The 14,800-nt window shown below is 42.6% G+C and overlaps 1 protein-coding gene across 2 annotated transcripts in view; it reads left to right on the forward strand.

Moving 5' to 3' along the window:
* The first annotated feature begins 9,467 nt into the window (after window positions 1–9,467).
* CALB1 (calbindin 1) overlaps window positions 9,468–14,800 on the forward strand; it is a 185,011-nt gene continuing 179,678 nt past the window's right edge. For both annotated transcript variants that reach the window (XR_008331429.1, XM_053395705.1), the window contains exons 1-2: window positions 9,468–9,681; window positions 10,264–10,340. Coding sequence is in view for 1 of the 2 variants with exons in the window: in XM_053395705.1 (XP_053251680.1) it covers window positions 9,600–9,681; window positions 10,264–10,340 (159 nt within the window). In the remaining variant the exon portion in view is untranslated. The remainder of the gene's footprint in view (window positions 9,682–10,263; window positions 10,341–14,800) is intronic.

Below are 14,800 nucleotides of genomic sequence, written 5' to 3' on the forward strand. Positions count from 1 at the left end.
AGCCTGGTGTTATGAAAAAATCAATGGTACAGATGCACATGTTGGAATATAGCAAAAGTGGAAGTGTAAGCTCTGGTTATCCTCTATTTGCAGCCTTGGCTCACTTAGTTGCGTCTTAGTGGAAAGGGTGCAGGGAGATAGCCTTGCATAATACGATGCATTTAAAAAGAGGAGCAGGATTCAGACAGCGATGTCAACATACAACTGATAGGCAGTTCTGCACCATCAGCTTTCTTTTTGACACCGACCATATTCCGTTAATACAACTGCAGAGTGCAATTAACTGCGCTCCATTCAAACTCCCTGCTCCCTGCTGATGCTCGTAGCCATGCTTTGTAATAAAAGATTCATTTCTCCAAATCCCTGGAAGGCAATTGGGTTATTCAGTCACCTAGGATACTCTTCCTGGCCTTGTGCTTGCAGTGCCATGTTCAGGCAGACTGCTTTCTTTAGACTAATGCTGGTTATGCAGCATTTCTAGCTGGTTCATTCCTGGCTCTTCCTGTTGGCCATATAAAACCTCAACAAAATTGGACCATATCTACTCAGTTTTCTGTTCTTAACAGCCAGATGCCTTCGGGATTCCCCACCCCAAATCTCAGTTTGACTCCAGGAGAGGGGTGAGGAAACTGTCTCCTCCCCAGGTGTTGCTGTACCATAATCCCTGACCATTGGACATGCTGGCTGGAGCCAGTGGTGTGCGTGGGAGAGGCCACGGGGGCAGTTGCACCAGGTGCAAAATTCTTAGGGGGTGCAAAATTTCAACACCTGGTGCTGCCTCAATACAGCTGCTCACTTCCATAGCTGGGCTCCGTTGAAGATGGCTTCGCCATGTGAACTAGGACATGACCTCTCCAGACAATGGAACGACTTGTCTTTTCTTATCTCTGCAACTGTGACCACCTGGGTGACACGGACACCGTTAGGCAGTTGAATGTGCATGTGTACTCTGTCCGTTTCTGTCCCTCTCACTCACCCCCTCTGTGTGGCCCCAGGTGCTGGCAATGCATGCTATACCACTGGCTGGATCCAATGAGAGCTGGTGTCCCACAACATTGGGGGGGGAGTAGGTTTCCTACCCCAGTCTAGGATTCGGATCACCACCATTCCCCCCCCAGCTGTTCATGTGCTGATCAATGAAGTTAGTGAACTAGGGAACTCAATGAAGTTAGCAGAAAGCGTTTATTGCTTGGAACATCTTGTGGATTTTCCTGATAGTAAGGTACCAGGCGAATGCTAAGCACATCTGGCTGTCCTCTGCCTCACCATCTGATAAGTGTCAACATGTCACCACTAAAAACCACTATAATTACTATATATATGGTAGGAGGTAGTAAGGTAAAGATAAAAAAGGTAAAGGTCCCCTGGACGGTTAAGTCCAGTTAAAGGTGACTATGGGATTGCGGCGCTCATCTCGCTTTTAGGCCAAGGCAGCCAGCTTTTGTCCACAGACAGCTTTCTGGGTCTTGTGGCCAGCATGACTAAACTGCTTCTGGTGCAATGGGACACCGTGATGGAAGCCAGAGTGCACGGAAACACCATTTACCTTTCTGCCGCAGTGGTACCTATTTATCTACTTGCACTGGTGTGCTTTCAAACTACTAGGTTGGCAGGAGCTGGGACAGAGCAACGGGAGCTCACCCCATCATGGGGATTTGAACTGTCAACCTTCTGATTGGCAAGCCAAGAGGCTCAGTGGTTTTGACCACAACGCCACCCACGTCTCTTCCTAGGAGGTAGTAGAGAGTGGGAAATCTGAGGTGGAAAGAACTAATGACCCCTTTTCCTTTTAATGCATTTCTTACAGAGCTGCAAAAAGTCCATTTTTAAAAGTTGATTTATTGCACTTTAATTGCACATGCCTAAAGTTTCAGCATGCATTTGAAACCCTTCCACAAAATACTGACAGCCTGGAGATGCCCTTATACATTTTGTTGTTGTGCATTTTTATTTTTGTGGTGTCAGCTTTAAAGAGAAAGGCATGGTATACATTTGAGAGGAAAGCAAGTGTATCACTTTTTATCTCTGAAGCCATGTTGCTAGTACAATTTGAATTCAGTTTGCCCTGCTCATGCCTCACTAGGAGAGGTAAGAGACATACTCTAGTTGCTTAGCAATCACAGGACACACTCCCTATTCACTCAGAAACTTTATTGGAAGTCTGTTCAAAAAACCCTCTACCATCATTTATTCTTCGTGCACAAGAAACTGCAAAAACCACAAAGAAAACAGCAAAAAGCAATCTTTTCCTTGTATCAATGCCACTGCAAAATTACCGGTACTTTGGACAGTTAAAACTGTGATAGAAAAAATGTATTTTATTATGAGTTTGTATTTAGCTAATTAAAAAGCATTTGTAAACTGCTTCAGTGCTTAGAATTTCTCAGCAGCGTGCATGAAAGCACAAACATAAAAACGGTAAAACAGTATCAGAAAAAGAGATAAAAAACCCCAAATCTAATAACAGGATCCAGTCTTACAGATCAAGGAAAGCCTGGAGGAAAAGAGAAGTATTGTAATTAAGGCTGCAGTCCAATGATCCCTGGGCTGTAGGATTCTCAGGATTGCACTTTCCCAGGCTGCATACACACTATACCTTTAAATCACATCCCTGCCTCCCAAGCATCCTGGGAACAGCAGTTTGGTAAGGGCGCTGGGAATTGTAGCTCTGTGAAGTGTAAACTACGGTTCCCAAAATTCTTGGGGCGTGTGTGTGTGTGTGTGTGTGTGTGTGTGTGTGCTTTAAATGTATGGCATGGGTGAAGTCCAATAGAGAGGCACCCAGCCTTGGAGAGGCACAACCAGCTTCATACACTTCCTCTGTGAAGCTGAGTTGGTGCCCCTCCAACGCTATTGGGTTCTGATGTTGAGAAGGCAAAACAAAGCATGATGAATGATGGGAGAGAGGTTCTGAATCTGGCAGTTTCTTCCCCCTCCCATCAGCTACACAAACACCCCAAGATGCATCCCCTCACTTTCTGTCTTGCTAGTGTGAGCCTTCTGTTCTCTCCCCCACCACACTCTGCTCATAGATCACTCTGTAAGCGATTGTTAACCAAAGAATTAATGACAGAGGATAAATTTAGATGGAAACAGCTAATGCAGAGGATCCAAGTACAACTTTCTTAAGCATTCAGCCTTGAATTGGAAGCTATGCTGTACAACACAGTTATAGTTAAAGACTTTTTCAGAAGGGGACAATCTTTTACCAAGTCAGGTCATCCCGATATTATTCATTGCCTTTTTGAACTTCTTCTCTTACCTGAAAAGTAACGAGATTCATTCTAGAAACCGGTTTTCAAACTCAGCTCCAGTACTACAGATGTTTTATGTACACACTCAGCTTCAATAGCATGAAGCCCACATGGAAATCCACCAGGTATTCAAAGAAAAGACAGGCTTTGATTAAAATTTAGGACTTTTCTCTTCATAACCTGATTTCTAGAGGTATGACAGATGTCACACAGCCCAGCTGTATAGTTGTTTACTCAGACATAAGTCTCGCTGTGCTCAGTGGGACTTACTCCCTAGTAAGTGGTTTGTTTGTTTGTTTTTTAGGACTGCAGCCTAAGTAACTTCTGAAATGTTTTCTATAGTCATTTGTATACTATGAGTGGTACCCAACTAATTTACCCAACTAAGTCATATTCAGAGAAGACCCATTGAAACCAGTGGATTTGCCTTAGTCAGGACTAACTTAAATCTATTGATTTCAGTGGGATTACTCTGAATATGATTTAGATGGCTATCATCCTAGATTGTAACTTTCCAAATTTTGTAGGACTAACTCCCATCACCCCTTTCCATTTGCCATGATGACGGAGTTTGATGGGGGTGAGTCCAGCATCTAGAGAGTCAGAGGTTCTCCATCGCTGATCTATAGATAAGGTGAATCAAGGTCTTTTCATTTTCCTTAAAAGAAGGTCTGTATTGCCTTCATTGTTTTTGAGGTTGTGCTGTTGCCTTAAAATGATTATACTGCAGAGGCTTACACTTGCCTTTCACAGTGGAAAAAAGCAATTAGAACTAGCCCTGTTTGCTAAAGCAGGCAAGGTGCCAGGTATCTCAAAAAAGGTTAGAATTCAGTTTGCTAACAAACAAAGCAGCTTAAGTTATGACTTTCAACCTCCAATAATGTCATTTTGCAGAAAAGATAATGGCATATATAAATTTTGTAGATGCTCTAGAGACTCAGTTAATCTGCAGTTCTATACTTAGGGATAAGTCCCACTCAACGTGAGGATTTCTGATTAACAGGGTTGCACTATTAAGTAAGAAATAGTTGCCAGCACCCATTGACAATGAAGTTACAAACTTTATTGTGTTGTACAACGAAGGACTTTCTTCTGTGCCTGCTTAGGGACAGAATATCCCTAAGTATATACTACCTATCATTTTTTATAGGACGACACCTGAAGTTCTACTATTTTCAGACATAATAGCTGTGGAACATGTTTTTGTACCTTCAGTTGCATCCATACTATACATTTGATGATAAAACTACAGTTCCCAAAGAAGCATAGGAACTGTAGTTTACCCCTCACAGAGCTATAGTCCCCAGTACCCTTAAACTACAGTTGTGGGATTCTTTGGTGGAAGTCATGTGCTTTTAAATGCATGGTGTTGATGTAAAATTCATTGTGTTCTTTGGTATAAGATTGGGTTTCTTTGTGATAGCATCATACACTATTGATTTCACATATGTGCAGATACTACCACAGCATCTTCCAGTATGTACCAAAAAGCAAACTACAGTCATACCTCAGGTTAAATGGGCTTCAGGTTGAGCGTTTTCAGGTTACGCTCCATGGTGACCCGGAAGTAACGGAACGCGTGCATGCGCGGAAGCGGTGAATCGCGACCCGCAGACGCAGGTTGCTTTCGCTTCAGGATGCGAACGGGGCTCTGGAATGGATCCCGTTCACATCCAGAGGCACCACTGTACTCTCATTTAGCCCTATAATGCCAACTCCCAAGAGACTGCAATCTACTTTCAGAATTAAAAACTGGCAGTGATCTACCAGCTCAAAGTTGTTGACCTTTTTGGGGGAAGGAAAGCCCCATTTTTGGGGGGTTCAGCTCAAACCCCCATTTTTAGGGGTTAAAGAAAAAGCTTTGGGGGGAGTTCCATTTTAAAGGCAAGGGACAAAGGGGTAAAGTCACTCACAAAAATATCAATATGGATGAAAACAGCAGCACAGAGAAAGCTCCGCCTTCCCTTCCAGAGATCAAACAACATTGAAGGGCAGGGTGAGGGGGCGGGGCAGGAGTCAGTTTTACCGACGCTAAGGAAAGGGAGCCAGAGATCGACCGTGATCTACCAAAACCTCACGGGGATCTACCAGTAGATTGCGATCGACCTGTTGAACATCCCTTACTTATAGGAACCTGCAGAGTGGTACAGTTTGCACTGAGTAATCTGCACCATCTCCTTCGTTGTGGTTCCAGTCCAAATTGGACCCATCCTGTGGTTGCTTTTAGCCACATACTCACAAAAGTTGGGCGATGCATTCATATATCTTTGGTGTCATATATAGCTTGCCCCTTAAGAATACTGCATTTGTTTCTTTAGAGCTGGGGCACTTGATTTGGACCCTTGGCACACTTGCAAACTGGAGAAACTGTTGTGAGCACCTGTCCCCCGACCAATTCTATTGGCTATACCAGAATTGGCCTAATTTCAAATGGGAGAGGGGACTCTGTGGGTACCAGGGGAGTTTTCACCATACACATCTGCATTTACAGGCCCTCATGCTGGCGACCACTGCCTTGGAATGACAGAAGCTGGGAGTGAGGCATGAGGAAGATTTACTATATGCATTTTCTCTTTTATATCTGTTTAGCAATCTTTCCAATGTTTGACCTCTACAAGCAGGGTTAACTTGCACTATATATGGAATGCACTTCAAAATTCATTAAGCATGAAAAAGATGTGGACCACAGCTTAGGTACAGAAGTGATTATTTTTCTAAGTGACTGTTTTTTATGCCTTCGTAAAAAAATAAGTAAGCTGGTGTCAGCCCAGCCCTAGTGAACTTGTTCACCTCTTTTTCTGGTTATACAAGGAACATGATTTCATTACACAGTAGAAAAGGCATAATGGCAATGTAAGACTTGCAATTTCCATTCTTAACCATTCTGGGGTAGATTTAAAGAGGAGGCCTGGAAAGATAAAGCGAAAAGAAGGTGTTGGAAGGTGAGGCAGGAGGGCAATAAAAGGTAGCATGAGAGCAGTGATAGGATGGTCCCGATTTTCCTTTACATTTAACAAGACAGTGATTCAACTCTGCCTCATTATAGGAACCTTTATTATCTCCCTGCCACAACAGTTTCGTTCCAGCACATTGTATGCAGGCAATGTGTCAGTTAATTGAGGATTTTTGTTGTTGAATAATCTGCCTATTAAACCAAACGCAACTCTAGTTGCATTCCAAATTGCAACCAAAGCATATGTAAAATGGGATGTTTTCCTTCATTTCTTCAACCTTAAGAAAAAACCAAGCAACCCAGAATCAGCTAGAATGATCGCAGTTATTACCCATGACAGATGAAATACTCAGTTCAGTATAACTATGATTAGGAGTAATAGATTTGAAGTGACCCAGCTTTTCCTGTGTTACAAATCAGAGTTCAAGGGAAGACAACGCATTCACTGTTGTCATTTCAGAGCAGTGTGCCGCCAGTAGTTGTACCAATGTCAACAACAAGTAAGATGACAGTAGAAACTGGTTCAGTGCTGATTTTCCACTAGGACATGCTGCTAGAAGATGAAATTCTGCACTGTACTGGGAAATTCAATATACTTGGCTGATATAAAAGGTCACCTCACTGGAAGGGGCCTGTTTCATACAAAAATGATGGAAATGCCAACTCTGTCATTCTTTCTCACCTTCCAGTACCTTCTTTCACCCCTCTAACTTTTCGCTGTCTTTTAGGCACACTGATTGGTCCCAGAAAGCCTGCTGCCAAACTCAATTCCATTCTTGCATTGCCAGTGTCCTTCTCTTGGGCACTTGGAGCAGATGATTGTTATATTACCCTTCCTCCCCACTCCTCTGTGAGACTTAACATACTTTTAAGCCAGTAAACATGTGGTGAGACATCCTTAAGCCAGCTATGGACTCAAACCCTTACCCACCAGCCTTTTCCTTATGGTTTTATTATCACATGCCTGAAAGTGGCCAGGAGAATTTCCTGTGCTGAGGGAACTTTGCAATTAATAGAAATATCCATTCCTTAGCACAGTGCAGTACCAGCATGAAATCTTAAAGGTTTCTGAGACATTGCTTTAGGCTTACAGTGAAGGAGATGGTGGAGAGCGTTGTGTTGATGTCAAACAAAATTACTTGCAGATTCTTTGTGACTGCAGCCAACAGTGAAGCTTCAGCTACTGCTTTTAACAATGTGCTATGTGCTTTATGGTACACAGAAGTACCAGCCTTGAGTTCTCCTTCAGAAATTAGACTTGAGGGTGCATACATGAGATCATGTGGAAGACAGAAGTGCCTGGAGTGCCTGGCGTGCTCTGGTCCATGGGGTCACGAAGAGTCAGACACAACTAAACGATAACAACAACACATGAGATCATGAACATCAAGGGTCTCCAATATGACACCCATGGGCATTACAGTGCCCTTGAGGCCTTACCTGGTGCCTGTTAAGTATCTGAGCCATGGCACATCTCCTTGGTCATGAAGTGGTGAGAGTCATTCACCTTTTATCTTTGAACAGTATATAGAGTCTGCAGGAGGAAGTTGAAAGAGTGACCTTCTTCTCTACACTCTCTTTCAGTTTTAGATTCTCAGATTACTGGATCTAATTTTTACCCAGATTCCCTGTAAAAATGAAGTATGTGTGCCCCTTTTCTCTTTCTGACTCAGGATGGGGGGGAGTGTGACTCAAATGTACCCACATGCCTTGCGGGGGGGGAGGCAAACTCTGTTCTACATATACAACCAGTAACACCAGTTATAATCCCTTATCTGTTATCAATATTCATAGAAGAGTAGCAAGAAATCAAATCCACCTTTCATTGCTTTAATTATGAGTACCCCAAAGTAGTTTAAATGTGTTAAAAGGTAGTTAATATGCGCTCAGCTGTTTCAAGTAGGCACCCTAATTTTATACAGGCATTAGTCAGAACTGCTAAATATAATGGGAAATAAAAAAGCTCTGAGATGCAGGCATGTGATGCACAAAGCTCTGAGACAGAATTCAACAATCACTTATCAATTGTGCAGATGGGTTTCTCCAGTATGTCAACATCCTAGCCACAAAACCCATCAAGGTGTTTTCCAAAACAAACTGCCCCTTTGAATTAATACCGCCTTCCCATATTCTCCAGAGCCCTTTTCATTAGCCAGTGCATGACAACTTCTAATTTCATCCATTTTTGTGATATCAGATGTTTCAAGGAAAACGGTGAGCAGCTATTATTATTATTTGCAACAGTTTGAACAGTTGGCTAAATCTACCAGAGAGATGAAAAAATTAGAGATTCTGCTTCACATGCTATCGGAAGTTGTCTAACAGGGTAACCTTCCTTTGAAAGGACTAATGGATGTGTAAGTCATAAAAGATTTTTGAGGAGACAAAAAGCATGCACACCAGTGAAGACTGAACATGCCCACCAGTGAAGATGGTAGGCAAGAACACAATGTTTCTTTAGCTCACCTAATTATCAAGGTTTGGTGTGGCTAAAGGTTTGGTGCGGATAAACTTTTCATTCACCTTCATAACAGCTCTGTACTGTGGGCCACTGTTACTCCAGATTCACAGGTAAGTAGTTGAGGCGGACAGTTGGTCTCCCTAAGAATTTACAGAGTCCTCAAGTGTACATGATTTGGATGCCTTCAAAAGATGCCTTTGCAGAGAGGAAGTCTATCAATGGCTATTGGCAATAGCGGCTATACAGAACCTTCAAGTTCAGTGGCAGTATACCACAGGATTCCTCTTCCTGGGGTGCAGAATAGGAAGCCTGTTTTTCTATTATGCTGGTGGGCATCTCACTAGTTAACACAGCAAACAGGATGCTGGTCCAGATCAGAGGTAGCCAACACGGTGCCCTTCAGATACTAACCACAACCCCCATCATCCTTGACCGGTGGCTGTGCTGGCTAAGATTGATGGAGTCAGAGTCCAACGACACCGGACAACACTGCATTGGCTACCCTGGTCTAGCTGGACCTTTGGCCTAGACCAGAACTGGTAAGCAAAGAGGAAGGGAAAAACTGAATTGGGCCATCCTTATCACTTTCCACCCAACACCTCCATGATGTCACCGGTGTAATTATTAACACTTTTGGGTCCCTAGTGGTGTGGGGGGGGAGGGGCAGGCTGCCTCCTCTCCTTTTGTGAACGGGGAAGAGCAACCGAGGTGGAACAATGCGAGGAGATAGCAGGGGGGAGGGAGCGCTCCGGAGGCGTGGCTCGGCGAGTGGAGCACTGGATAAATAGAGCGCGCTCAGCGGAGATCGCCCAGGAGTGACTAGCCCGGGCGGAGAGTCAGCACCGCGGACAGCGACATCTCCAGCAGCTGCAGCAGCACCGCCACCGCCAGTCGCCGCCTTTTCTCCTTCCTCCACCCAAAGGTGCACGCCATGGCCGCGGAGACTTACCTACAAGGCGTGGAGATCTCAGCAAGCCAGTTTTTCGAGATCTGGCGTCATTACGACGCTGATGGTGACTACAACCCCCCACCCCTTCTTCTCAACCTGTCCCACCTTGGCACCCAAGAGCGGGTGGAGAGGGGCTCCGAGGGCTCGGCTGGGCAGGGGAGACAGAGGCCCCCGGGGGGAAGAGGACTTTCCTCGCCACTCCTCTGCCGCGCGCAGGAAAACTTTGCCTCGCGCGCGTGCCAGAACTTTTGCCTGCGAGCTGCAACGACCGGGAAGCGTTTGCGAAGACTTAGCTGCACCGTTCGTCTCTCTCTCTGTCTCCCTCTCTCTCTATGTCTGTCTGTCTCTGGGTGCCTGGGGAGCGGACCCTCTTGGAAGCAGGGTTCCTCGTTTTCCTCTCTGGAGGCACCTCAAAAGTTCAAGCGCACCCACTCAATAAAGAATGCATAGCCTTAGAAGTTACCTGGCGATGTTGCTTTCCTTGGGGACAGAGAGAGATGAAAGTTCTGTAAACACGTTGAAAGGCACCGCTGTTTTTCAACGCGCAAATGCCCCCCTCCCCCCACCTTTTCCAGCTGGTAAGGGAGAGTGAGCTAAACCTCCGCAGCTGTAACGAGCGATGCTCTCCCTTTTCTTTGTGTTGCAGGCAATGGGTACATGGATGGAAAGGAGCTGCAGTGTTTTATCCAGGAATTGCAGCAGGCGCGAAAGAAAGCAGGCTTGGTAGGTTAAGATTTCTTTCCCCCGTTGCTTTATCTCATCTTCATTAAAGTAGAGGAACTATCCTCAGGTGAACTCCAGCAACGAGGCGGCACCCGTTCTGGGTGCATACCTCTGGTGTAAAGTGCAGGTGAATATGACCTAGCGATTATCAAAGGAAAAGTGACTTTGGGAAATCTGGGGGAGATGGGAACTAGATAAGAAAGTTTCTTGGGTCCTTCTACAAGAGCAAACCAGGTGATACTGGAGTTCTTAAAGTGATGTACAAAAATGTGCAAGGAAACGATTGTTCTGTTGCTTCCTCAGTTTTCCCCACCCCAGTGGTTAAGAAGAAATTCAAAATTAGCTGGATGCATTGTTAATATGTTGGCTGAAATACATTTCTGCCCCTTGGTGGCCAATAAACAGATCTGCAGATTAGTTGTAACTAGAACTAACTAGATATTAGATAATAGTTTGGTTTTAGGATAGTGGAATATTAGGACAAAACAGGGTTATCTGACTGTTGCAGGTGATGAACATGTTTACTGGGGAAAATGGGGGTGATTAAAATGGTAATCATTGATGTGTTATTTGGCGTTAAAGGTAGGAGATGTTTGGGAATTTTAAGCAAAAAGTTTTAAAATAATGCAAAACATATTAACTGCTATCCCTGTTTGAAATAAGAAACTATCTCCTATCGGAAAAGGAAATGGGAAAATAGGCTTGCTAGTTAATGAATATATCATTCAGAGAAATAAGAAAAATGAAGTATTGAGAGTCAGGCTTAAGATTATGTGCCAAATGCAATGAAAATCCAATTAAGAGAGCTCAGCTCTGAAAGATAGTCAGTGTCCCTTGAAATAAAGCTGAAGTTATCCAGTGATATCTGACCAAGTCACACTTGGAATAGACTGACTGAAATCAATGAATTTGAGATCATTGAATTCAACTGATCAGTGTACTTCAAATTTGACTGGTGTTGTATATTACCAAGGATGTGTATTTGTAAAATATTTACACAGTTCCTGTAAGATTATTCCAACATTAAAATACATTTGAGCTGTCCTTTAATGATTGTGAGTTGACTGCATAAGTGAAAGTTTGAGTCTATCTACAAGTTTACAATTTATGTGCGTACAGTTGAGGCTGCCTACAAAAATTGTAATCAAGCATTATAAAATACATATTTATTATTGCTATCAAGGACCTGAAGATGTGATACAAAAATGGATTTGTAATAACTTCAATTATTTTTCAAATGAAGTGATGGCTGGTCCCTATCATATACTTTTTTATTTTTGAGGTTTCTGCACTGTTTTCACTTTTGGCTTTGCAATATGTGTCATAAGAGAAAAATAGATTCATAATTTACTTTTAGAAGCAATCACTATTAAATCTACTCTCTGTTTAATAAGTTCTTCATTCAACTGAAAAGATTGCATTTTTTATAAGGCATTCATCCCATTTCCCCCCAGGTTTGAAAATGGTGTCAGACTCCTATTAACAAATTCAAGTGCTCTCAAAGTGATATATAAAATCTCTGTAGGCACTTTCTTGTGTGCCACCCACAGTGTTATATTTCCCTTTTTATGCCTGCTTTGAAAGTGCTCAGGTGTTCTTGTTTTCCATTGACATTGCTTCTGGACAAGACTATTTCTGGAATTTTCTGAAAAGAACAGCACCAAAAGTTCAGTTCTCTCATTGGATCATTCTTAGCTTCTTGATCCTTGAAGCTTTTCTCTTTTTCTGGACTAATGCATGTCAGACTATCAGTGGTTTCACATCTAATCTGATTCTTGGATTTGAAAGGCTTGTTTTGCATATATTTCTTTAGTTCACACATCTTGTTTCACTGGATACTATTTCAAGCAGCTTTTGAGTTTCGTGTCCCTTCTCAAAAGTGATGTGTGGCAAAATTAATGTATGTTCTAAGCAATTTTTGTGGTTTTACCATTCTTTTCGTACACACGCAACAAAAACTTCGATTTTGCTTGCATTTCAGAAAGCTATTGTTCCTTTCCCTTAACAACAGTACTTTATGCATTTTTTACAACTTAAATTTAAATCTTTTCACCTTGCATATCTTGTCTATATTTCCAGGTTTTTTTGTTTTGTTTAAAAAAGACTGCTTAATTCTCTTTCCTCCCAATATTCATGACTTGTAGTATATTTGTCTTAATTATGTTTTGGCATAGACTTGGTGGGTAGGATTAATGGGTGAAAATGAATACTCCCCTGTAGGATATGCAGCGTATATTCTGTAGGTCTGCCAAAGTCCCCCGCCCCCGCCCTGCCCCGTGGAGAACTTCTTTTCTTCTGCAATTCTTAACCCCTAATAAATTAAAGAAAATAAGGTTTCTACAATCCTATGTATGTTTGCTTATGAGTAAGTCTCACAGAGTTTGGTGAGTCTTAAGTATTTATATCAGTCATAGGACTGGACTGTATGCATAGTAAAGGAAGATGTTTCAGAAGCTCCAAAAATCTATATAGTTAATCTTCCATGCTTCAAATTTACCTCATCAATAAATTCTGAAAATGCATTGCTTTGGGAATTGTTTCTGGGCAGCAAGATGATGCACAAAGACATCTGGGGAAGATTTGTCTTAAGATCTGCTTTCAGTTGTGCTTTATGCCTGACTGACAAGTGCCCAGTACAATGAAGTGTGAACACAGCTGCTTAGTAACAACTTGATGCTTAACCATTAACTAGCTGTAGCTTGGATATAATGTTCATTATGCTTCTCTTAAGCCCTGCTTGGGCATTCAAAGAATGTATGGAGGAATAAAGCATGGAGTATTGGGGTGGCAGATCCTCAGGGACTCCTCTTTAACCTCTCAACATTGAACAGGAAGGCCTGAAGGGAGGGATCTTCATGCATTCAACTGAACTCCCTTAGAATCCTCCCTGAAATCGTGGTTCTGATTGCTTAGAGTCACTGATCTGGGAGACGATTCCACGCATGTTCAAATGTACACATGAAGAATCTTTCCTTCAGACATTTGGCCTCACTATGTGGACATAAGGGAGGAGATGGAGATGGAGATGTTGGAGCTGACCCAATGGCCTTTCTGGGCTTTAATGCCTCTGCGGTATAGGTGCCTGAACTCCATGTGGAACACTCCATTCCTCCCAAATAATGCAAAGAGTGGTAGAGGTCCCCTTGCTGAGTTACCCACCTTGCTGTACTTGCTTGACTTTTCAGTACAATGCATGCAAGGATACAAACACACCTTTCTTATGGGGGTGGGACACACACATTAAAAACTCAAACTGCTCACCACAGAATTGGGAAATAGACCATAGCGAAGTGTGCATTGTTCAGGGATCTATTATTCATGGCGAATAAGATCTAAGAAAATATTTCAGCGGCGCCTGTAGATGCCTTCCATAGTTGTGCTAATTTTATACCTGCCAGTAGCAATCTTTTTCACTTCAGTATCTTTGAGAATACAGCGTTATTTGTTTTCACTGCACATTTGAAATAACTAGTGTGGATTTCTGGTAGGAAAACAGAAGTGAATTCAGTGGTGCAGGGCACCTAGCAGCCTGACCCTATGCAAGTTTCTCAAGAGGAAGTGCCCCTGATTTCAGTGGGACTGACTTCCAAAAAAGGCATCCTTAGGCTCTGAGTCCAAAGGCTGCAGTCTCATGCACAGTTGCTTGGGAAGAGGTCCCTGTGAATTTAGTGGGACTCACTTTTGAGTCCATACACAGGCTCAGACTATACAGACATTGGCACCCAGCTGACAATGAACCACTGTCTCATATATGTGATTCATCTTAGATATGTGATTCATCTCACAGCCAGGTAGTGGAACTGTGGAAGGGAGGTTTTTGTTTATTAAACTGAAGAAAACACTGATGATGATGATTAACAAACTCCTTTTGAATGAAATTTGCAGTGATGATGAGAGACAGTGTATGCTACTGTGAGTGTCCACAATTTGATCAATGTTAACAGTGACAAGTGATTGTGGACAAGCCCAGACAAATTTCATAAACGTCAAAAGACTCAGAGATACATCTGTCAGAGTTGACAGTCGGTTCCATGTGATTGTCAACATTCACTGCTATATGTTCATAAAATGGCATTCTACATACATTTATTAAATTTGTCTGAGATGGTCAGAATTCATGCATGAATGTAAAACCAGGTCAAATTTTGGACATTGACTGTAACATAAAATGAATTATACTGATGTTGTTTTATGAATTAAGAAACTTAATTCTCTAGAAGCTTAATAGTTTTTATATATTTACTTGCTTGAAAATAGTTTTAACTATCTCTGTGTTAGCAGGGTGGAGAGAGAGAGAGCAATTGCATGTTTAAATTGGGCTGAATTTTTGTGAGGTTGAATTTTTGTAAGGAAAAACAGCTGTTCTAAGGCAAGTGAAACTGTGAGTGGAAAACCTCTACCTTTTCCTCTTTTGCACACTTTATCCAGCCTGTTTGTGTCCTTTGTGTTCTTCGTCAGCT

Source organism: Podarcis raffonei, chromosome 7, assembly GCF_027172205.1.
Source record: "Podarcis raffonei isolate rPodRaf1 chromosome 7, rPodRaf1.pri, whole genome shotgun sequence".
In the NCBI taxonomy this organism is placed as follows: Eukaryota; Metazoa; Chordata; class Lepidosauria; order Squamata; family Lacertidae; genus Podarcis; species Podarcis raffonei.